This window comes from Equus przewalskii, chromosome 22 (genome assembly GCF_037783145.1).
Source record: "Equus przewalskii isolate Varuska chromosome 22, EquPr2, whole genome shotgun sequence".
NCBI lineage: Eukaryota > Metazoa > Chordata > Mammalia > Perissodactyla > Equidae > Equus > Equus przewalskii.
The window spans coordinates 6,323,092-6,347,017 of NC_091852.1; the positions used below are offsets into that span (position 1 = coordinate 6,323,092).

General features: G+C 43.2%; 1 protein-coding gene and 1 long non-coding RNA gene across 12 annotated transcripts in view; one reads left to right on the forward strand and one right to left on the reverse strand.

Annotated features, from left to right (window-relative positions):
• LOC103563420 (solute carrier family 28 member 3-like) overlaps positions 1-23,926 on the reverse strand; it is a 74,596-nt gene that overhangs the window by 11,940 nt on the left and 38,730 nt on the right. For 6 of the 11 annotated variants that reach the window (XR_011531810.1, XM_070590786.1, XM_070590787.1 and 3 more), the window contains 12 exons: positions 20,103-20,270; positions 19,018-19,109; positions 17,407-17,596; positions 16,095-16,239; positions 14,730-14,843; positions 14,034-14,111; positions 11,887-11,967; positions 10,433-10,513; positions 8,383-8,508; positions 6,625-6,755; positions 3,714-3,882; positions 3,117-3,314 (listed from right to left, as the gene is read on the reverse strand). Coding sequence is in view for 9 of the 11 variants with exons in the window: in XM_070590786.1 (XP_070446887.1) it covers positions 3,117-3,314; positions 3,714-3,882; positions 6,625-6,755; positions 8,383-8,508; positions 10,433-10,513; positions 11,887-11,967; positions 14,034-14,111; positions 14,730-14,843; positions 16,095-16,239; positions 17,407-17,596; positions 19,018-19,109; positions 20,103-20,212 (1,515 nt within the window). In the remaining 2 variants the exon portion in view is untranslated. Of the gene's footprint in view, positions 1-3,116; positions 3,315-3,713; positions 3,883-6,624; positions 6,756-8,382; positions 8,509-10,432; positions 10,514-11,886; positions 11,968-14,033; positions 14,112-14,729; positions 14,844-16,094; positions 16,240-17,406; positions 17,597-19,017; positions 19,110-20,080; positions 20,271-23,926 lie in introns of all 11 variants that reach the window. The other 5 variants (XR_011531809.1, XM_070590782.1, XM_070590781.1 and 2 more) reach the window with 2 other exon arrangements.
• LOC139078785 (uncharacterized) lies at positions 1,964-23,856 on the forward strand. The gene is made up of 2 exons (XR_011531899.1): positions 1,964-2,098; positions 23,461-23,856. It is a non-coding gene; the product is annotated as an uncharacterized lncRNA (long non-coding RNA).

Genomic DNA, 23,926 nt, shown 5'->3' on the forward strand with positions numbered 1-23,926 from the left:
AAAGTAATCTATGGTGAAAGAAAGATCAGTGGCTGCTGAGACTGAGTTGGGGTGGGGGGTGGGGGCTGTTGACTACAACTGGCCATGAGGATGATTTTCTAGGTGAGATGGAAATGTTCTATATCTGATTGTGGTCGTGGTAATACAGGTGATACATATGTCAAAACTCACATGTACACCAAAAATGAGCTTTTTTGTATGTAAATTGTACTTCAGTAAAAAGAATATAATTTGAAAGGAATCATATCAGTAAAAAGGCAGCTCACAGCTATCACAGGAGTCCTTTCCATCTGGCCATGGGGTATGCTTGCTTGTCTTTGCTCCTCAGCTCTGAGCAGCCCATAAGAACATTAGGTGCCCCCTGGAGGTGGAAGAATGGACTGTTGTCTCACAGGGCCGTGAGAGGATGGAAGGTGAATTTGTCCAAGTATGAGCGTGCCCCTCCATCTCTATTCTGAAGGCAAGAGGTGCTGCTCAGGCCAGATGGTTCTTTCTCAGGGTGAGGGACTGACTGCAGAGGCTTGGAAGAGCCAGGGCATTTCACTGTTCGCTGGAGGCACACCCAATCTGGCAAAGGCACTCACACAATTGAGGCAATAATTTTTACCCCCAAATCCTGAAAAATCTATGATTTGGCTCAAAGAACAAACCAGGCTAATGCTACATTCAAAACTGGTAGTGCCTTTCTTTTCTTTCACCAACTGGATTTTTTAAAGCCCACATTCAAGACTCGAGTGGTCATGGTAAGTTTTTGCTGAGAAAGCCCCTCTTCTTTTCATGGTTTCTGAGAACTCCTTTGTTGATGTGTTCATTCAGCGTGCATATAGCAGGCAGGAAAATAAAATATATCAAGTATTTGAGCAGTCCACTTTTTCTGGAAAAGCTCATCCTCGTCCTCTGCTCTGTCTAGTGCTTTTCATTTAGTTCAATTGGCTTCAAAAACAGGCAATTTATTAGGAGACCACGGGGAGGGAGAGGGCATGAAGTGTTGGAGAGTCCTCTTTCTCCTTTCTGGGGATCTGCAGAGGGGGCACACAGATGGGGCCACACAGATGGGGCCACGTAGGGTTTTATGAGAAGAGGAAAAGGAGGCTGGGATGATTCCGCTCTGTCTTTGCCCATAAATGTGCAAGACTCCATGGTGGAAAGAACTGCACTAGGAAATTAATAGGACATCCTACAGCTCTCCTTCACGTGAGCAAAGATGCCATATGTACAGGGACGGTCATTGTAGCACTACTTCCAATAGCAAAATATCAATAAGAGTGCTCATCAACAGGGGACTGGATAAAATAAATTATGGTGTGCTCATACAATAGAATTCTGTGTCACAGGCACTGGTATGGAAAGGCATTCCAGATATGTTATTAAGTGCAAAGAGCAAGGCTAAGAACAGTGAGCATGATATGGCACAGGGAGAGGAGCTAGTGCCAGAGAAATAGGGAGGATGACTCACTTTTCCCTCTCTACCTTTTTGTACATTTTGACTTCTGTGCCATGAAATGTATTATGTATAAACAAACAAGCAAACATGCAAAAATTTCATCTTTACTCTAAGAAAGAGAAAATGGAGTAATAAAGTGTGACATACACATTCTGACCTCTTACCTTAGATGGAGGTCAGCAGTGGGCACACAGGGGATTTTTGCCTCATGGACCCAGATCTTACACTTCAGTCATATGGTACCTTTTCCAGACTACTGGGACATCCCCACGACTTCTTGGTTGATAAACAGAAATTTCAGGGACTCATCACCATTTTGATCTTGCCCCTGTTGGGGCTCACCCCGAACCCGAATCAGCTCTCTTGGCCTGTCTCTATCCTCTTACTAACCTGCTCACAAACCTGCTCAGCACTGCCAGACCTGTGAGCTTGCTTTGCTCGTTAACAAAACTACTTTCTCCTGGCAACTGGCAGTTGGGGATGGAAAACATTTCACTTAATTGAGCCTATGGTTTACTTTTGGCAGGGAAGCGAGCTGGTTTGTGGTGGCATCCAGACAATGAGGACATTTGGCCAAGCCCCACTGCGTGCTCAGCTGAAGAATGAGCATTTGAGAAACAGGAGACCTACAGAGCCACTGTTCACATCGGATATGTGAGTCAAATGCCCTGATTAGAACACACAAATCAACACTTTCTTGGGGTGTGCTGTTATTTAGTGTAACACGTGGGAGTAAATGTGCATGTTTGGTCTTTGCGAGGCTGGAGAGTGGGGGCTGTTCAGAGGTGGGCCATCTCAGTTAGAAGCTTGGGCAGCATGCTTTCCCTCCCCTTTCCTTTTAAAGCCCAATATGTGCCTAGGACATTAATTCCAAATAGATTGTTTCCAGGAGTAACGGTGGCGGTCAGAAATGTTCACCATTTCCCTGGGGGTTTCCGTGTGTGACAATTCTGTTCATTAGGAAAATAGAAGTTGGAGACTCAGCTGCAAATATGGCCCAAGTAAGAGCCTCACCTGAGCTCCCTTATCCCATCCAAGGCCAAGGGGGCATGAGCATCTCCTTGCAGGCTATTGACCTAAGTCTTGGCATAGTTCTAGGGCGCTTGTCTCAAAGGTTCAGACCACAGACCCTGAGCTGCTTCTCTTCCCTCACCTACATGGAGAGCAGCAATTGTGTCTCACTACTTCGTTAGGATGTCCAGGCACTAGGTTGCCTTTAGGCAGTTTCTCGGAGTCCAAAGAATTGCTTAAGCTGAAAGGAAGAGAGCTTCCTCATCATTAGACTCTGAGCCCCACGAGGGCTGAGGCCTCATCACTTGTTCAATGCTGTGGCCTCAGTTCCTAGGTACATTGCACACAGAAGGCATTCGATAAATGCTTGTTGATGGGGTTATTCCAGTCCCAGCTTGTATCACTCTGGGTTTGAACCCACAGCACTCAACAGTAAATGATCACAGTGGTAAAGATTAGTTGTGCTTCTACACACACAAAAACACACATTCAGTGCAACTGAAAATTATGAGGTGCTGTGTTCATTATGAGCTCTGGGATTTGGGGTCTGTTTTGTCATATTCTAAGTGCCTTGCCTAACATAAAGAGGCACCAGTAACGATTTGATGAAACATATGTATGTGATAAAGAAGTGCACTGAAAAATCAAAATATTTACTCACTGACATATATTGCTGCACACCATCCACAAATTTGGGTCCAGATCCTTTCCTTAAATCCACCAATTTTGAGAGGTACTCATAGGCCACAAATTCACCGAAGAAGGTCTTATAACCTATGAGTTTGGCAACCATAAAGCTGTCTTGCCAGTTTACTCCCATCATCAAGGAAAAGGGCATGAAGATGTAGGAGCATATTATCTACAAAAAACAAAAATAGATACTTTATTAGAGTTGTGATTTGCTCCCGTTCTTCTGCCTCACCCTCACAAAGAGATTGTTCCCACCCTCTCTGTGTCACCTGTGGGCACAGAAATCCCTTCACATACCCTTGTCCATATTTATTCATTAGGAGTCAAGGTTGGAATTAGTCATATAAAGTGACCTGGATCCTTGGGATGGAGAGAATGACTGTATGTTGGGGGAAGGAGTCTCACAGGAGACAGAGAAAGAGCTGTGGGAAGATAGGGGATACATGAGAGGTTGGTGCTTGTGTACAAGTGCACTAGAGGCAGTAAGGGAAGGGGATTCACAAACCTATTTTATTTTTAAACAAAGATGGGCAGAAACAAAATGGAGGAGAAACATGATAGAATATACCTCGAAACTCAGCTGTGGGTAGTCAAACATGTTTCCAAACCAGGACAGGGCTGCGTTCACAAAAGACAACAGGGCCAGGAAGGCAATCAGATTCACAGCGATGTGTGCTACCACGGAGATGGATGAGGATGCTCCATGTGATGCGGCTTCTAGGAGATTCCTTGAATCACTTTATCGAAAAATAGCAATGGCAGAATTAACAAGGAGCTGTCAGCAGATGGACATCAGAGGTGTAGATATGGGGAAATCGGAGCTCATTCGGATGGAGAGACAAACTCTCAGGCCCATGCTGTGGTCAAAATCCTCACCTGGATTCCATGAAATCATGATGGGATTTATAATTACTGAGTGTAGGTGATGGGCTTATGTGTATATAACTGTTACACTACTCTTTTAATTGGGGGCATTTATTATTAAAAAGTTGAGAAAAGATAAAAATATTATAGGTTTTAAAAATTATACTTAATTAAAAGTAGCTACCCGAGAATATTTATAAAATATTCATGGTATAAACACTAATAATTCATGGAAGCCCAGGACATCCATCAGGTAAGAAATGGAAGGTCACCCTCACCTTTGAGGCCCCCTCCCCACCAGTGCCCTTCCTTAATCTCATCCTCTTTAATCTGAGGTAACTGACTCCCTAGAAGTTGCTCATCATTCCCTTTCTTGTCAATTTCCCTATATGTCTGCATCCCTAAATAACATGCTGTGTAGGTTCACACATCTGCTAACTTTATAAGTGGAATCACACATATTCCATATATATAGTTTTTGACAACTTGCTTTTTCATTCATGGTTATGACTTTACCCACATGCAAACAAGGGGTGAATCTCAGAAACATGTTTGTTGATGTATTCTGTTCTTTAATGAAATACTTTTGAACATCCTAAATACCTTAGTCTTTTCCACCCTTTTAATTTGTTTTGCACAGGGCAAAAGAAAATGAACCAAATAGGGGTTAAGGATACCTATATCACACTTTCTTTCCCTATCATATAAGCCACTTCCAGAAATGGTCATTCTATGGCTTTGTAACAGTTTTAAATCAAAGCTCAGTGAACACTACACTATATTTAAAATAAAATATCTACATTGAAGTCAAGGAAATATAATGACATTCAGGTATTTGGAAAGGTTTTCAGCAAAAGCAATCTTGAGAAAGAAGAACAAAGCTGGAGGCATCACACTCTCTGATTTCAAACAATACTACAAATCTATAGTAATCGTAACAGTATGGCACTGGCACAAAAAGAGACACAGAGATCAATGGAACAGAATAGAAAGTGCAGAAATGAACCCCTGCTTATACGGTCAATTAATCTATGACAAAGGAGACAAGAATATACAAGGGAGAAAACATAATCCGTTCAATAAGTTGTGTTGGAAAAACTGGACAGCCACATGCAAAAGAATGGAACAAGGCCACTTTCTTATACTATACACAAAAATAAATTCAAAATGGATTAAAGACTTAAATGTAAGACCTGAAACCATAAAACTCCTAGAAGAAAATGTAGGCAGTCAGCTTTTAGACATTGGTCTTAGCAATATTTTTATGGATCCGTCTCCTCAGGCAAAGGCAGCAAAAGCAAAAATTAACAAATGGAATTACATCAAACTAAAAAGTTTTTGCACAGCAAAGGAAGCCATGAAGAAAACCAAAAGGCAACCTACTGAATGGGAGAAGATATTCACAAATGATGTATCCAATAAGGGGGTGATAGCCAAAATGCATAAAGAACTCACACAACTCAATAGGATACAAACAAAAACTTCAATTAAAAAATGAGCAGAGGACCTGAATAGACATTTTTCCAAAGAAGATATACATATGGTCAACAGACACATGAAAAGATGCTCAACATCACTAATCATCAGGGAATGCAAATCAGTGCTACAATAAATTATCACTTCATACCTGTCAGAATGGCTATTATCAAAAAGATAAGAAATAAGTGTTGGTGAGGATGTGAAGAAAAGAGAACTCTCGTACACTGTGGGTGGGAATGTAAATTGGTGCAGCCACTATGGAAAACAGTATGCAGATTCCTCAAAAAATTAGAAATAGAACTACCATACAATCCAGCAATTCTACTTCTGGGCATTTATTCAAAGAAAATGAAAACACTAATTCAAAAAGATATATGCACCCCTATGTTCATTACAGCATTAGTTACAATAGCCAACATATGGAAGCAACCTAAGTGCTCATTGATAGATGGATGGATAAAGAAGACATGGCATATACATACGATGGAATATTACTCAGCCATAAAAAGGAACGAAATCATGCCATTTGTGACAACATGGATGAACCTAGAGGGTATTATGCTAAGTGATATAAGTCAGACAGAGAAAGACAAATACTCTATGATTTCACTTATATGTGGAATCTAAAAAACAAATGGATAAACATAACAAAACAGAAACAAACTCAAAGATACGGAGAACAAACTGGTAGTCACTAGAGGAGAGTGGGGGAGGGTGGGTGAAATAGGTGAAGGGGATTGAGAGGTAAAAACTTCCAGTTATAAAATAAAGAAGTCTTGGGGATGTAATGTACAGCACAGGGTATACAGTCAATAATATGGTAATAACTTTGTATGCTGACAGTTACTAGACTTGCTGTGGTCATTAATTCATAATTTATATAAATGTTGAATCACTATGTTGTACACCTGAAACTAATATTGTATGTCAGCTATATTTCAATGAAAAAAAAAGGTTTTCAAGTGTTGAAACAGGATTTTTGGGGGTGAAGTCTAATAGTCATTGGGAAATTAAATTCACTTTAATACTATAATTCATTATGCTCCCTTTGTCAATTTTTTGCTGTACTTTGAATGTGGAACTCCCTGACACCCCAGCTTGTATAGTCATTAATGAGGTGAATGTGTCTCACTTACCTCATTCCCATTTTCATGGCATTCTTGAGGGTTATTTTAGGTGTTTCTGTCTCAGGTCGAAGGAGTTTAGCCACAGCCAATGACGCGGGCGCTGACATAACTGAAGCAGTTAATAAGTGGGCAGGTGAAATCTGCAATTTTAGGAGAAAGAAGGCCAACTTAGGTTTAGCTTTTCTGTTGCGTTCAGGAAGAATGTCCCAAAAGCCTCACTAGGGAAGAGAAGGGCAGGAACTGTGTCTATGCCAGAAAACAGTGTTTCTTTGGAGGCTTGGAGGAGCTCAGGGAGCCAAGTTGGCATCACCGTGAGACTCAGAGGGAGGAATTGGTATGAATTGACCACATCCCTGGAGAGAGGCACAAAACCAAAGTCCGATTATTTTACAAGAGAATTAATCCCGTTCTGTAGGAGCTTTCACAGATCCCTCCACCTCTCTGTGGTCCTTTGGAATGTTCAAACAGTCCCTAGAGCTCATATTTCATCACATCTCGATTTAGATGGGGATGTCTGGGGCTGCGGGCATGGAAACCACCCTCTCTGTCTTCCTCGTGCTCTTCTGAAAGTTTGTGCCTTTACATAACACTCCTTTACGCAGAGTCCCTGTGATGTGTAAGCATCTCTGCTCTCCTCACTGCAGGTCTACTTACACTCTTTCCCCTCCCCTCCACACACCTTTATTGTTTCTGGATTCTCTTGCCTATCTTTTCAGAATTCCAGAATCAGCACCCCTTCCTACTCCCATTCCACCCAGCACATTTCCGCAGGCAGTGTTCCCACAGTGGTGGCAGAGTGGATCATCTGGGGATCCAGTGACAGTGCTGTTCCTGAGGTCTCCTTCACCCTTTTCCTCTTCCCTTTTCTTGCTGATCAGCTTCCGAGGCCTGGATGAAGTCCTGGAGTGAAACTCACCTATCTTGTAAGAACGCCCAGTGGCCTGGGTCACACGGCTGCTGTTGATCTCATCTCTCCCATGGGGGTTGCATCTGTATGTGGCTTGTTGGCTCTGTGCTTGGGGCACATGCCCCAGTTATCATAAGGCTCTCCATCCCTATGCTATTGACTACCGGTTCTCAAACGGGCTGTACATTGGAATCTGAGGAGTTAAAAAAATACTGATGCCTGGGTCTCATCCCAAGAGATTCTGGTTTAATTACTCTGGGGGATGGGCTTGGGTATTTGGGCTTTTAAAGGCTCCCAGGTGATTCTAATGTGCAGTAAAGGCTTGAGAACCACTGCTCTAGGTCAGGGTCAGATAACTTTTTCTGTAAAGGACCAGAGAGTAAATATTTTTGGCTTTTTGGGCCACAACTACTTAACTCCATAGCATGAAAGCTGCCATAAAGAAAGAAATAGGAGTAGCTGGTTTCCAGTATACATTCAGTTACAAGAGAAGAGGAGTGATCTAGAATTGGCCCATGGGTCATTCTTTGCTGACCTCTGGTTTAGATTGCCTTTACTAGTGTAACAGGTTTTTTCTTCACATGTTTATATTTTCAGCCAAAGTAGCCTCATAATATGATTGCATTCTGCCATGGTTGGATATGATTCACATTTGGGTGGCAGGGATATAAAAGTGAAGCCCCAAAACTCCTTTGGGGAACTCCATTCAAATGCCAAAGGAGCTGTGAGCAGCCATCCAGCAAAAAAGGACACTCTTTTGGCCTCCTTATCCAGCAGCAATGGTAAAGAAAAAGAGAAATGACAATAGCAAAGAAAGAAGAGGTTGCATTTTCCATGAATTGATCCCCAAACATTCTTACCCCAAAAGAAATGTATATGCCTAAGACACTTCCAGCCATGGTAGAGAACCCAGCGGTCATGATTGCATGGAGCTCAGACTTGGTGACGTGTGGTAAATATGGTCGGACCAGCAGTGCAGACTCCGTCTGGAAATGAAGAGTGAGTGACCAGATTAAGTGTTCCCTTTTAAGTCTTAGGAGGGTATGCCAATCTATTCAAAATTCCATCCTGTAAAGCAGTATTTCTAAGAGTGGATTGCAGACGAGCTCCATGAGCATCACCTGAAAACTCCATAGACGTGCAAATTCTTAGACTTACTGAATCAGAAACTCTGGGCATTGGAGCCAGCAATCTTGTTTTAAAAAGCCATCCAGGTGGTTCTGATGCATGCTCGATTTTGAGAACTACACCCTAGCTGTCTGGGTCATTTGAACTCTAGGTGAATGTGCATATAAAATCATGCGTAAAGTTTGCAACGTGTGCAAGGCCAATTCACACAAGGCCCCCACTTAGCCTGGGACTGGACTCTGCTGGCTGGGGACACTTTTCTAAGGTTGGAAAATCATTGGCCAAGAACCTCTGCCCAGTGGCCTGGCCTTGAGAACTGGGGATTCTGAAGCCACCGTGACTTCGCATCTTCCAGCTTCATCTTGATAGACCTTAAACCTCTTTGCTGACACCACAGGGAAATAGAGACGCAAGCAGAAAAAAAAATAACAAGGTCAGGTGCCCAGAGGCCTTTTCCTAATTGAGAATCAAGACCCCTTCTTCCCCCTGGGTGGAAAGGAATCAGGTAGCGTGTAGTTGTAAAGGCTTGAGTCCTCTCAAGGAAGGCAGGCGGCCTGCAGCCTCGGGCTCTTCATAAATAATAGCTGACCTTTTAGCATATTAGGTATCAAATTGAGCATGTGTGCAGTTTTACAATTTTCCCCTATTATTTCTAATTGTTCTATAAGAGTGAATGTGTTGAGCGTCAATTTATGGACTGAATAGAAATTCAGTACATGAGCCCTCTTACCCCGCAGGTAGGAGTAATCAACTCAAGATGGTGCCCTAATTAGTCCAGAGAGATCTTACGACTATAATTATAATAATTTGAGCTTCTAGGGAAGGAAGCATGGGCCCTGCTCTAAAGCCTGTGCTCCAGGTTAGCAGGCTGGGCTGGCCGAGAAGAAGGCTCAGCTGCTTGGAGCAGTCATAAGCCTGGGATCCGGGGCCATGTATTTTTCTGGGTGACTATTTTTGCTTCAAATCCAACCTCCTTGGGCAGCCGTGCTAGCGAGCACTCACACTTGGTTTCCTTGGTATGTGACTCCCTTCTGCCTGAAGCTCCATGTGCAGAGTGATGAGGATGACTATTGCTATTTCTCACTCATCCGTCCCTTAGGAATGCCGCTGTTTTGAGAGACACTCCTTTTGCATCATATTTCTTTGCTTAAATGGACTTCAGGCAAAAGAGCATTTAACCATGGGATGGAATGGGGAGTGAAAATGCTTTTGCTCATCAGCATTGATCCTCAGGCTCAGCAAAGACAGACTGTTGGCCAGTTCAGACAAGTTGAGAATGAACTTAGGTATCTATACAGCTGCACGGTTGTAGGTGGGAGCCTTTCCTGGTCTCTTTCATCGCCCTAGCCTTACACTACAGCAGGTGAGGCTGCCTGCTACGGGTTTGCAGGCTCGAGATAGTGGTGAACTCCATGTGAGCGAATGAGCTGCTCGCCTCTGAAGGGTGGGCCAGAGGCCTCAACAATTCTATAAGTTCAGAAAAGACTGGTGGAGAATCTCTGCATGAGAAGCTTTGACAAAATGACTCAATTTTTCGTCCTCTCCATCAAATTTCCAGAACCCCAATGCCGCAATCGGAATTGAGACTCTTGGAAGGGATCTCTCTCTCCCTCTGTCTCTGTCTTTTTCTCTCTCTGGAATCTGGACTTTCTTAATGTCGAGGGGTCCTTATTTTGACACTCTTCCCTCTACACTAAAAGAAATAAAACCATCATATTTTTTTATTTCACTTTCTGGAAGTCCATTTCAGAGGTGTTTTGTTTTGTTGATATTATAACTTACAAGTCCGACGAATATATTGCCAGCAGCAACTACAGACTCAATAGGAGATGATCCCATAGTAACCAGCATGACCCATCCAATCTAAAAGGGGACAAGGGACAAAGTCAGTGAAGAGCTATTTGTACACACAAAACTTCAGAGTAGGGATAAAATCTTTGGAGGAAAACGCTGAGGCCTTCAACAACTGTGGGCAGGCCAGCAATGTGCTAACTGTGAGGACATCTTACCTAGTCCTCAGAGCAGGCCAATCACACCCTCCTATTGGAGGGGTAAGTCTGAGTCATTGTACGTACTTTCAACATCATGCGAATGAATTTCCACTGAAGCGTTGTGGACGAGTCATAAGTTATAATAATTGCTGACAGTAACGGCAGGCTTACTGCATTCCAGGCAGTTTTGAGCCCTTGATCTGAGTGACACTTTAATCCACACAATAACCCTTAAAGGAAAGTCCTATAATTATGCCCATTTGATAGAAGAGGAAATTGAGGCACAGAAGAGTTTAGCTGTTTTGTCAAAAACCACGCAGCTAATAAGTAGTGGCGCGTAGTTGACATTTGCCCTTTTCTACTTAACGCTCAAGCAGATGTGGTTTATGGTCCCACTTTCGTAGTGGCCCTTCCGACGGGAGACTGTGGTGTCCACCTCAGGATGGGGACTTCCTGTGGCATTCTTTCTCCTTAGACATGGGCACAGTAGTTCTGAATGCTTAAATCAACAATTGGAAAATTGTGGGCCTTGGTGCTCTTGCTGAAATTGTGAATTCTGCTGGTATTCTGGTTCTCTCTCTCTCTCCATTTTATTTATCAACAGGGATCCAAGGAAGGCTGGGTTGTGCCCAAACCCTGTGTGCACGGCCTCGCTCTCGTGTGCGCTCAAATCAGCTTACACGTTTCGTAGATTTCTGGTCTAACATGTGACTGTAGGACTGACAGTTATTGGGCCAGCAGGAATGAGATTAACTTTTTAGACTTAAAAAAAAATTTATGGGCTTATAAAACTCCCTGAGGAGTGAAAAGCAGCTTCCCCTTCCTGCTCTGATTCCCAGCAGCTTCCAGACCAGAGTGCCCCCTTTTGGAACCTCCTGTGGAAAAGCAGTGACTCTGCATAAGGCACAGGGTGGTCCCAAGACGGAGGACAGTGCTGTTTCCCCCGGCAGGTGTGGGACCTGTAGGAGTCAATTCTGTGGCTAAAGAAGTAATTGTTAAGGTGTCATGAAGATATAAGTGGGTTGCAAGTCAAAGCCCTGTCAGAAGTCCCTGAGATAGAGTTCCCTCTAGGGACACATGTAGGATTTTTGGGTTTGAATCCAATAACTCGGGGTAGAGGGTAGAGCTTGGTAGGAAGAGAGAAGCACTTTGGAAAACTCTGAATAAATAGACTCTGAATAAATAGGACTTTGTCCCTGAAATAATCAGCTGTACACCCATCACCCAAACCCTCTGGTCCTGTACCTTTCTAATGATCCACTGCATCAGTCTGAGGTAGTAGAGCATGGACATGACGGCGCCAAAAAAAACCACCATTGGCAGGACCTGGAGGAGGAGATAAAGCAATCGTGGGCTAACGTTGGCCTCAGGAGAATTAGTAGGTTTCAGATCAGTCTCCTTTCTACCTCCTTTGCCTCCTCTGAAACGTCATAAAAATACTGGAAACTCCCCTTGAACTAAACAACACTTTTATCAGGCAGCTGCCCCATCTACAGTCTCTTATTCTAATTTGCTCTAGATAAGCTGGAGTATATTTCATCGTAAACAACATTTTTTTCCCTCTGCTGTAATGATCTTTTCTTCCTTTAGTGTCTCAGAGAAGGAATGAAGGTTTGGAGGAATTTGTAATAGGGAGGCTTAACAAACCGAAGGCCACTGGCAGATGTTCTTGTTCTGATATTAAATAGACACGAGCTTCACCGCTTATTAGCAGAGTAACCTGGGTCAAGATTAAGTGCCAGCAACCTCAGATCCTTATTCAAAGTGGCTGCACAGATCAGATAGAGCATAGTAGGTCCTCACACACAGTGCCTCCTATGGAGGAAAATTTTAGAAAGATAATTATTTTAGAGAGAGAATTATTTTAGCTTTTAGAAAGATAATTATTTTACTTATAGACTTTTGAATCACTAAGAAACGGTTAAACTTTGGAAACCAGCTTACTTCTGTGTTCACAAAGGTTGTCCTTTCCTAGATCCTATTTTCCTGATGCTCTTTGGGTGCCTTCAGTGCAGCCTGTGTGTCTACAGGGAGCCGTGTCTCCCCTGCAGAGACCACACAGAGCTGCGGTCTCAGTCCCTCCCCACCCCTACCCCTCCACACCCCTTCCCCTCTGCTCCCCAGCTAAATGGCCAGGGACAAGCTGCCACCAGAGGCTCAGAATGACTAGGACAATTTGTACAGGATCCAATTTAGGAAACTCTATTTATACTATATATTAGAAGACACTCTGCGCCATCATTCAGAGCTCACGCACTTGCGTGCTTTTGTTGGCTTTAATGGGTGGGCAGAACCTTCCTGAAAGTGTCAGGGAGTCGAAGGGGCTCATCTCTTGAATGTGCCCACAGGGATTCTGTGCTGGCAGAGAGGATGGAGGCTACTGCCCTGGGGGGAGCGGGCGGGAGGTCTGAGATGCCTTCTTTGTGACTTTATTTTTTCTAATTCTGGATTCAGATCACAATATCAGCATATTTTCATCTCAATTTGTAAACACTTGACCTTTCAGAGATGGCTAAGTTATCTCAGCACCAAAGCATCAAATCAGCAGTTTAAGAAAATGTCCAATCTAACAGTTGGCCTAACTGAAACTGGGGTAATTTGGAGGTAAATTGGAAGTCCCTAAGTGAGAAGACAGTTTAGAAGTATAGGAACAATAATACACCAAAAAAAGAAAAGCTGAAGAAAAAGCCAAATGCATCTTTCTGACTCATTGACCAGCATCTTTAGGGACTTCCCAGAGGACAGTGACTTCCTGGGGCTTGTGGGAGCCCTGAGAGGGAATTGATGAGGCTGGGCATGGGGCCAGGTTGCCTTTCCACTGTAAAATAACATCCTTCTTTGGCTGGGAGAAGGTCCAGCCCCCAGGCCTCCCTAGGCAAAGGCTGTGCTGAGGGAAAATGGGAATGGTTTAGCACGAGTATGGTTCTGGAAGAACAGAGGCCGATGTGGGTGTCCAGTTGTCCTGATTGGCCTAGGACTGAGAGTTTCCTGAGCACAGACCTGTCACCGATCCTGGACCTAGCAGCCATTATTGGCCATATGCCTGTTCATGGCCAGGTACCTAATGTTCTTTTCCCTGAAATCTCAGATACTGTTGCCCCACGTGGTTTTTCATAAGTATCTCAGACAATGCTACAAGCCCTCCAAAAGTATTCCAAAATTTCTGACCCCTCTAGATGTTTCTCTTAATGCTATAGTAACAAAGTAAACATTTATAATCTACTGACTTCAGATAAAATTGTCATGAGAAAGGACAGTGGTGTGCTGTGCACCTATGATGTGCCCAGCAGCTGTACGCCTGGTTTCTGGTAGTTGGGTTCTATCCGAACATATACAAAGACTGAGAAGTTACTGAAAAGGATGTGACTCCATAGAAAAGGGTTTGGCTTTACCTTAAATGCCAAGAAGTGGTCTTTGTAGTTCTCACCAAAGAGAAATGAAGCACCAGCGTCAGTGTGCTCCAAGAAGTTCTGAGATAAAGAAAGGGCAAGAGGAGACCATTATAACCCCTGAAGTGGTGGTTACTGTCCCCAGGACCCACCAGGCCCTGCAGAGGGTGAGGACCCAGCAAACTTGTTGGGTAGACTTGGAGAGTTAATTTTGTCAGCTTTTCTCCCCGCAGTGGGTGGCACGAGAGTGTATTTTTGAACTATAACTGTGCACAGACTTCCCGGCATTTCTAACATTCAGTGTGAGTCTAGGGTGCTAAAGAATAAGCTGGGTGTGGTAATTTGCTGCAGAAGCAATAGATGGCACATGAGTGGCACTGCTGACCACTAGATGCAAAGAGAGTCTGTCTCTCTGTTTGTGGAACCGTCTTAGAATTGTGACACCCCTTTGGCAGGATGAAGGGGGCAACTGGGAGAGGGGAGAGATGTAGTGGATGGTATGGGTGAGGGGCAACAATAAGATTAATAAACTGGACAGATTAACATTTGACACATAAAATTATTTGTCTAACTCATGCTATGAAATTGAAATTTGAGTCAACTCATGCAGAAAAATAAACCTATTTCTGACATATCTTGACGATTATATTCAAATGTTAAAACACTAAAAGTAAGATATTCTTTCTGAACCCAACTTACCTCAACTTGGTTGCCCAACCACTGAAAAGCCATAAGTCCAGGGCCGGTCCTTAGTATTAAGAGCCCAAGAAGAAACTGTAACCCAATTCCCCAAAAGACAGGCCTCCAGCGAACCTATGGAGAAAGATGGAGAGAGATGTATCTTATTAGAGGGTGAGTGCTGACCTCAGCATAAACGCCCAGAGCCTCACTGTTTCCTCAGTAGCTTCTCACACGTGGCTTGTGATCCACCTTCTCTGGGAGACCCAAGCAGTTATGAATAGAGAGTCCCTTAATAAACTCATACCCAGAAATCTCAAGGTTGTATTCTCTCTTTCTAAATCTGAGTTTGAAGCCTTCAGTCTCAAGGGAGTATGTAATCATTATGTCATGATAAAACAACTTAGACCCAAAGAGGTGTCTTAGCAGGGCCACAAGGAGGAAGGATCTACCCTTGCTGGTTACACTGTAAATATTTAATACATATAATTATTTCCACTGTCTGGAAGATGGAGAGGCAGAACATGACTTTTCTGTGCATCCTAGGTTTGTTGATCTGACAAACTGTAAGTGAATTAAGTGAAAGAAATTCCACCTTGTTGAGGGGCTCTCATTTTGCTGTAAAAGGAGCCTCTTATCTCTAATGCAGACCCAGGGAGAGCAGAGTCATGGACAATCAGCTGCGTTCATTTTTGGTGCAGAGCTGAGTGGCCTGCAAAGAACTATGGGAGTGGAGGCATAGAACACAGCAGAGATGTTCACAGGGCAAAGAAGTGGATCACATTAGGTGATGTGATCTCTGCCTAACGCTTTCTTTTGAGTGGTCACCTTTCAGCCAGTGAAGTCTTCCAGAATTTGCCATTATGAGTCATTTGTGAAGAACTGATGTCTCAGAATTCTTGCCCATGTGTTGGGTTACTGACTGACAGAACAAGGATGAGGTTGGAATTCAATGTGAACAAAACTGTTCAACGACAAACTTTTGGAGTAAAATAGCCAAAATTACAAATGGGAATTTGATAAACTGCAGAATCCAATGGTAGAATATTAGATTATTTACTGGCCTGGGGAAATCTGGATCAAAATGGATGCATTCTCTTTGAATGTGTGTTTGATGGGGAGAGGGGTGGCCACGAGTAGAAGTTCGACTTGACAGTACACAACATCTCACTGAGTGTGTAACTGGAAAATTACTGAGAATGAACAATGAGAACGTGACGGTTCTATGAAAGTTCAGGAAGAAGTGCCCCCTAGGCACTCAAAATATCATAGCAAGGTAAGAAAAATACTGAATAACAGTTAAATTCTCTCACACTCATTACTTTGAGCAATTTACACATGAGAAAAAAGAGAGAAAAAAACAGAAAAGATGAATTTGATACTTACTTTGGTTGGGTGCTTGGAGAATAGAAATAGCAGGATAACGTACACTATGAGCCCACCGAAGGACACCAGCTGCTGTTGGCCCAATTTGGCAGTGTCAAAGATCAGCCAGAAGACAACTCCCAGGATCAGAGAGCTCCAAATCACCCTGAGAGAACCAGAAAGGGGGAATCAATTGTTGTATTTGTGGCTCATTTGTAGCATCCAAGTGCTAACTTGGAAATCTTAATCAGGCTTAAACCAACAAACAAAGAATATTAAGAGTAACACACTCTGGCACCAGGAAGTTATGCTTCTAGAAATTGCAACATACCCTCTTTTAGTGTGACTATAAAGTCAAAGAGCGAAAACATTAAGCAATGTGTCCCCCTCATTCCACAGCCCTTGGGCCGTTCAAGGACATCTAAAGGGGTCAGAGAGAAGAAAGGATGTTTGGAGAGAAGTCTGATGATTTCTTTCAGAGATCTATGGGGAGTCCTCACCTCCATTTTGGAGGATGCGTGAGGTGTTACTTTCTTCCCTTTAAGGGAGAATTTGAAATGCATTCTCTGCAGTTGGGGGACCTCACCCGAGCCCCAGAGAGCCAAGTTGGACCTTACAGTAGATTCAACTCCCTGGGGAATCAGGTGGGCATGGCCAGGCTGACTCACAGCTTGGATGGCAGAACCAGAAAGGGTGCTGTGTTGGGATTACACAACCCTGGTTTATTAGGCCAAGGATGGGTGAAGTTTCCTGGTAGATCCCAGGTGGGCTATGCTGGGGAGAATGGGCCCTGGGTCCTACCCAGCAGGGCCACCTGGAGGGAGAGAAGATCCCACAGAGAGAGGCTGTGAGAAATGCCCTGCGTGGTCCCCCACAGGACATGGGCTCTGTAGGAGAGGATTGGCTTTAATAATTCACAGACCCTTCCTCTGAAGGAGGCTAGCTTCATGCCTAGAGCAGAGGGTCACCTCCCCAAGTGAGAACCATCCCATCCTTTGGACAACATCTTATCATTTAGTGGCAGTTGAAAGTAAGGCAGTTTGTGGGGACATTTGAACATATCTCAAATGAGTCATTACCTTATTGAGGTCTTGATTTCCTGTTTATAAAATTTTACAATAAAATATAATATATATAATATCTATATAATATTATATATAATATAATATAAATATAATATATAAAATGAAGGCATTTTAATAGACTATTTCCTAGGTTTTCTCTAGCTTCAATATCCCACAATGAGGAAGCAATTTCAGAACACAGTTTTGGAAGAGTTTTCGAAAAAACTAAGCTCCTTTTCAATGGCAGTAAGAGAACCAACTGCATTTACCACTTCAGCCAGGACCAATGTCTGTCCAGAAGCCTTCTGCCAGGAGACAGGAGTTCTTTGACACGATGCTCATATTTGGCCATAAAGTGATCCCAGACCACAAAGAAGATGGTAGCCACGGTGATCACGAAGAGAGGAAGGGCTTGGTGAAAGTTGAGGGCACACGCAGCGATCACCATAGCCAGGTAAACTGCCAGGAAGCAGACACAGATGGGGACCATCAGCACCAGCTGGAGACCAGCCACAGCACCAATCAGCTCCACCAAGGGGGGTTCAGTCAAGGGAGCATTGAAGGCGGGAGAGCTCGTGATAGGGCTGTGGGCTCCTCTGATTATAAGTAGTGGATTTTGGGAGCTTCTGTTGTTTTTCCAAGCAAGTCCCTAACAATGTCACCATGAACGCTAGGAGGACAGCGTGCTAAGTCTTTTTCTCTTATAGAACCTTCTGAGTTCTCAAATCCTGATGCTTCATCACCGGGCCTCTCACTCAGTGCTAACCACTTTTTTCTGGCATTCAGACTTGGCAGGCAAACTTCCGTCAGCGAAAGGCCAGGCGTTGAAGCAACCACTGACTAAAGGTATTGATTCCGCTGGTTTGCAGCTCAGATTTGGCCTAAGCTTGAGTAGGAAAACGGGCCCACCAACAATCTCTAAGTGTCCCGGGATCTCTACAGGAAAGGGGAAGGGGTGGGGCAATTACCAAGGGGGCTGCTTTTGAAGAGGAGGTTGTAGGATAAGAACAACAAGGTTTCCTGTTAAAGGTCACCAAACACTGTCTGCAGGTTAAATGTGGCCTGCCATGTGCTTTGTAGGTGGCAAGTACAGCTGTATTTTTATGTTTGTATCTGTCTTCTACAAATAAAGTCTCATGGGAACACAGCCACACTGTCTGTGTGCTTTTGTCCCATAAGGCAGTTACGTTGGTTTCACCACATGGCGGTGCAAAGCCTGAGACACCATCTGGCCTGGAACACAGAAAGTTTATGGCTCTTCCCTGTTCCTGCAGTGTGAGCACCAGCAGATCCACTGACCTCAGGGAGCAGTGGTCTTGGGTTAATGTCTCTGGACTTGGGTGGGAGGGTCCCATCTTATAGACGGGAGTGCTCTTTAAAATGGGCTGCAGAGCCCTTTGCTTGAAGGGAGCAAAAGTGGAGATGTGCTCATCTGTAAGGACAGTACGGTTCTGCCTTCAGGAAAGAAGAGTGGGCTACCTGAACCCCGGCTCTTCCTCGTGTTGTGTTTGCATAGAGTATTAATTGCTTATATTTCCCCTGCAATTAGGTTTCTGCCCTGTGATTATCACCATGTTTTCTAGTTGCCTGGATTTGATGAACCAGCCCTCAAATCCACACCATAGCCACAAAAGCCACAGGAGTAGGGGACCTAAAACATTAGCTGCTGGCACAAAAACTGAACAGGGAACCACTCTGCATAGGTGTCCCACGCTGAGACCCCTCCCTCCGCCCAGGGGCTTCCTGATTGAATTCTCTCCCTTTCTGTATGATTCTGTGAGGTCCAGGACAGGGGGGAGACTTATTTTCTTTCCACAGAAAGCTAATATTTGGGGGATCCATGAAAAGAGACATGCGATCCATCCCCCTTTGTTATTTACCTGTTAATAAGATGCCCCAGAGGATATACCGAAGGGTGGTTTTGTGTTTCTGATAAAAATCCTGAACTGTACCATACTTCCTCTCCAGATACCTGTCAGAAGACAAAAGCAAAAAGGCCAGACAGAAGTCAACACCAAAATAATGAAACGAACTGGCAGCTAAGGCTGGATGGGGCTTTGTATATCAAGCAAGCAAACAACCAAACTCATGAAGTACATGTCCTACAATATAGAAACGGGAAACTCCTTTCATTTTAGACTAAAAAGCAGCCATGGTTTCGATCCGTCTTTGCTGAATGGATGTGATTTGCTGAATTGAATGAGGGGTGACAGAGATGAGAAAATGTGCTCCTGGAAATGGAACAAGGGAGATGGAAAACTAACCAAAAACTGAAAATAAATCATAGAACGAGGGTGTTTCTCACTGGACTATTAGGGCCTCCATTAGCTTTTAAGCCACTGTCTTTAAATGTAAACATTTCAAAAGAAATAAAAATCCAATGAACTGTCATCCCTTCTGGTTACACAAAGTTTGAGGAAGCCGGTGGTTCCCTGTCCTCGCTCACCATACTTTTTAGCGGGAGGCTGACAGACTTCACTGGGTGCTTGAAATGTAAAGAAGGATTTTGTGGATTTGAGAGCTATTAACCAGTAGGTTGTCATACAGCTTTCTCAGAAAGTTCTAGAATTGTTGGCAGGTCTTCTTTTGTGTCCAGAGTTTTGTTATGGGGTGGTGGGTATGTTTCCAGACTAAATGTGTGTCCCCCTCTTCGTGAGTTAATCAATCAATCTGCACCAGAAGCAATTGTCACATAAAGCAGAAATTTTGTTTGCCGGCATGCAGGAAAGAAAATGGAGACCGTAGGGAATAATTCACAAAGCTATGGCTCTCTGAGCATGGGAAGTGCGTACATTTATTTGGGATAGGGAATGAATATTCAAAGGGGAAACTTTCATCATCTCATGTAGAGGCTGGCAGAAGCTTGCACATGCGTGGTTTGAAATCTACATGCATCACATAATCTAACAATGGCTGCCTTGCCCCTCCCAGAGGAGAATTTACGATGTTAATGAGGGCAGATTACTTCCGTGCAACTCCCCGCCTGTCTGCGTAGGCATCATTTTTGTCACTCTGGTCAGGTTCAGAGCTAGTAGGTCCAGGGTGGTTGTCACTTTGAGCTTCTTCCTCGTGCATAGCTGAAACCGCATAAGCTCAAGACGCCAAAGTTGTTGGAGAGAAGAATGTCCGCGCCCTTCAAGAAGACAAGAGAATTAGGTCAAACACAAAAGGTTAGAGTTTAGGCAGGACAAGAGAAGCGAATTAAAGTCCATGGCTGGTGAGAGAATCCCTCCTCTACTTTTATCCTGTTCCTCATTCTTGCGGCGTGGAGCAAAGCTTCATCTTCTGTAATTACTTCCTCCTCAGTGTGGGTGTTGTCATAGGGGCTGGTAGAGGAGTAGAACTTTTCCCGCTGGTCTAAGGTAAGTCTGTAGGTCACCAGGCATAGCTCCAAGTTGTTCATATCCTTGATTAACAGGGAGGTGGCAGTTACAGCTCTCAGGCATGAAGGCCATCTTTTTGCCATGGTGTCTAGCTGCTTTGAGAAACAGGCTATCACTCTCTTTAAGGGTCCCAACATTGGGGCTAATCCTCCCAGAGTTACTCCTTGTCTTTCATGAAGGTACAAGTCAGATGGTTTGCTCAGGTCTGGTAAGGCCAGTGCAGGTGCTTCTATTAGTAAGTTTCTAGGATTACTGAAAGCTTGGTCACATAGCTCATCCCATTCAGAGGGGTCCGTTTCTGGACCCTGTAATTTGTCATAGAGAGCCTTAGCAATCAACCCCAATTAGGGATCCACATGTGCCATCTCAAGAATGAGATCCTCATAGCGCTTACATGTTCTTGGTGGAGAAGTTGATATATTACCATTTTCCTCTCTTGAGGAAGGTTGTGCTGCCCTTTTGAAATAATAAACCCCAAGTACTTTAGAGTCTCTTTAGATATCAGTGTTTTCCCTTAGACACTTTATATCTCTTACTGACTAAGAAGTTTAGCATGGTCACCGTGTTCTCATCAGAGATTTTCTTAGACGAACTGGCTGCTAGGATGCCATCCACACAGTGCTTTGTTTTAATTTTAATTCCCTTAAATCTTGGCCCAGAATTTCCCCCCAAATTGTAAGGGAGTTTTTAAATCCATGGAGTAAGACAGCCCAGCAGTATTGTTGTTTCTGGCGGGAGTCTGGGTCCTCCCATTCAAAGACAGAAATCTCTTGGGACTCAGGGTCCAATGGGACATAAAATAAAGCATCTTTTAATCTAGTGCTGTCTGAAACACGCTGTCCCAGGGAGATTAGCCAGCAGGTGTAAGGATGAGGTCCTACAGGACGTGGGTCTTGGACTATTTTGTTGACAGCCCTAAGGTCTTGAACAAATCTGTACTCCCCCTTTCCTGGCTTTTTAATGGGTAAAATGGGAACGTTACATGGGTAGCTATATGGCCGGCTTATTCCTTGTTTTAAAGTTTGTCAAATTACAGGAGGGATTTTTCTTATGGCTTCTGACTTTAGGGGATATTGTTATGCCAGAGGCCAGTGGTCTATCTGCTTTAAGTCCACCTTTACAGGTATGGCAGTGACTGCCTGTCCCATTTGTCCTTGTGTCCATACCTCCGAGTTGGCTTGGCTTAGAATGTTTGGGGAATTTCCTCCTTTTCAGGTACTGGTACGTTTGTAACAAACCCATGAGCTCGACCTCCCAATTTTTGAGAACTTGGATTTCTATTTTGTCTTGTTCCAAGTTTATTGAGGTCCCTAGTTTTGATAACATGTCCCTCCTGAGGAGAGGAACAGGGTATTCTGGCAGATATAGAAAAGAACATCTTAATGTTTTTGATCTTATTTCACAGGTCAAGTGCTCCAGAAAACTTCTGGTCTCTCCTCTACCTAATACTCCTTGTCTATCACATGTTTATTTGAAAGGGTTCCTTTTTAGGTATTTAACACCAGGAATGTGGCCCCAGCATTGAGCAAAAATTCAACATGCCCTCCTCCCACTGCTAAGGTTCCCTGGGGCTCTTCTGGGGAGATGAGGACTGGTTGCCTGGAGCCAAACTTGGAGCCCCAGGGCCCCATCACATCTCATCTGTAGTCATGGGCTTGGTCTTGTCTGATCCCTTCCCTCCCTGGGGTTGGTTCGGACAATCCCAATGCCCTTCTCATCTGTAGTAGCACACTGATTAAGCCCCAACTTCGTTGGTGACCTTTGTGTGACCCCGCTGTGGGGGGCCAGGGTCACTCACCTGTGGCATCTTCTTCTCCCTTTGGTGACCTCAAGAAGACTGGAGGTCCACCAAGAGCAGAGTAGCTTGCCTCTGCAACTCTTGGTCATCTTTCATTTCTTCTGTCATATCTCGGGTGTTGAACACCCTGAAGCCTACCTCCACTAACTGTGCAGACCTGGTATCAGGCTCTATTGTCAACTTTTGGAGTTTCCTATGGATACCTGGAGCACTTTGAGATGTGAAACAGGTATCAAGGACCACTTACATCAATAACATTTACCCGTATGATATAACCTGAGAAAGTTTATTATTATTTATTTGATAATTTATGTAATTTAATACACCAAATAAGCCTAACTAGTTTAATATCGCTGGCTTTATTGAAAGAGAGAGCAAATTCTTTGAGAAGTCCCCAGAGTGCTATTGGAAACCCCTCAAAAGAAAGACTTTACTTAGGGCTTGAACCTTGGGGAAATTTGTAAAAAAAAAAATAGCAAAGGGTTTTAAAACACTTGGTCAAATAGGAAATAATGTTTAGTTATCCATTTAGTCAAGGTGACAACAGAAAATGTCACAGGCAAACAGAGAGAGTGAAATAGTCTAAAAAGAAAACCTGAATAGAGAGACTTCAGCCTCCTTGAGCATAGCAAGCTATTTTAACCAAACATAGATTGTCTGCATTGTAAGTAGACTCACTCAAAAGCAAAGAAAAAAAACCTTTCATAATCTCTTTATCAAGAATGGACCAAACTTTAAGATTATCCTTTTAAGAGAGAGAAACCCAAATTTTTAATTTCTTAAGTTGCTTTTGATATAGAAACATTTATTTAATTGAATTTATTTTAATCTTAGTCAACTATGTATAAAACTCTTTTCTTGGGGTTTTTACTTTCACAAACCTTCTGTCACTTGCTTCTTACATTTAGAATTTGTTCTATGTCTTCCTCCGTTTTTTTCCTAGTACTCTAGGACAAGCTTATCTTTTTTAACAGAAAAAATAAAAATATCTCTAATCTTTATGTCTTCTTTACTGAAAACATACATTTTACTTTCCTTGATTACAAAGATGTTTCCCTTATTAACTTTTAGTAGCTTTTTTTTACTGAGGAAGCTTCGCCCTGAGCTAACATCTGTGCCAACCTTCCTCTATTTTTTTGTAGATGGAGCACTTCCACAACGGGCTGGTGGGCAGAGTTGGTCTGTGCCCAGGACCTGAACCTGAGAACCTGGGCTCCCAAAGCAGAGCGCATCAAACTTGAACCACTCGGCCACAAGGCTGGGCCCAAATTTAATCATATGTATTAATTAGAATTTTTAGCCATTACAAACTTTGATTTTGTCTGTGAAAACTAAGAAGTAAGTAATTACATACTGTCTTTTACGTTAGTATTCTGTAGCTTGGCGTATTTATAAATAATTTTTATAATTTTTAGAAACATGTTACTTCATAGCATAATCTTTTAATAAAATATAGGACATGTTTACTAATAGACCTGAACATCTTTTAGTTTTTTTTTGTAACAAGAAGCCAAAAGATTAACCTTTATCTGGTATTTTATCCTCCTTAGAAATTATCTAGCTATTTAAGGAATTTTTTATCATTTAATTTAATCGAGTAAAACTTCA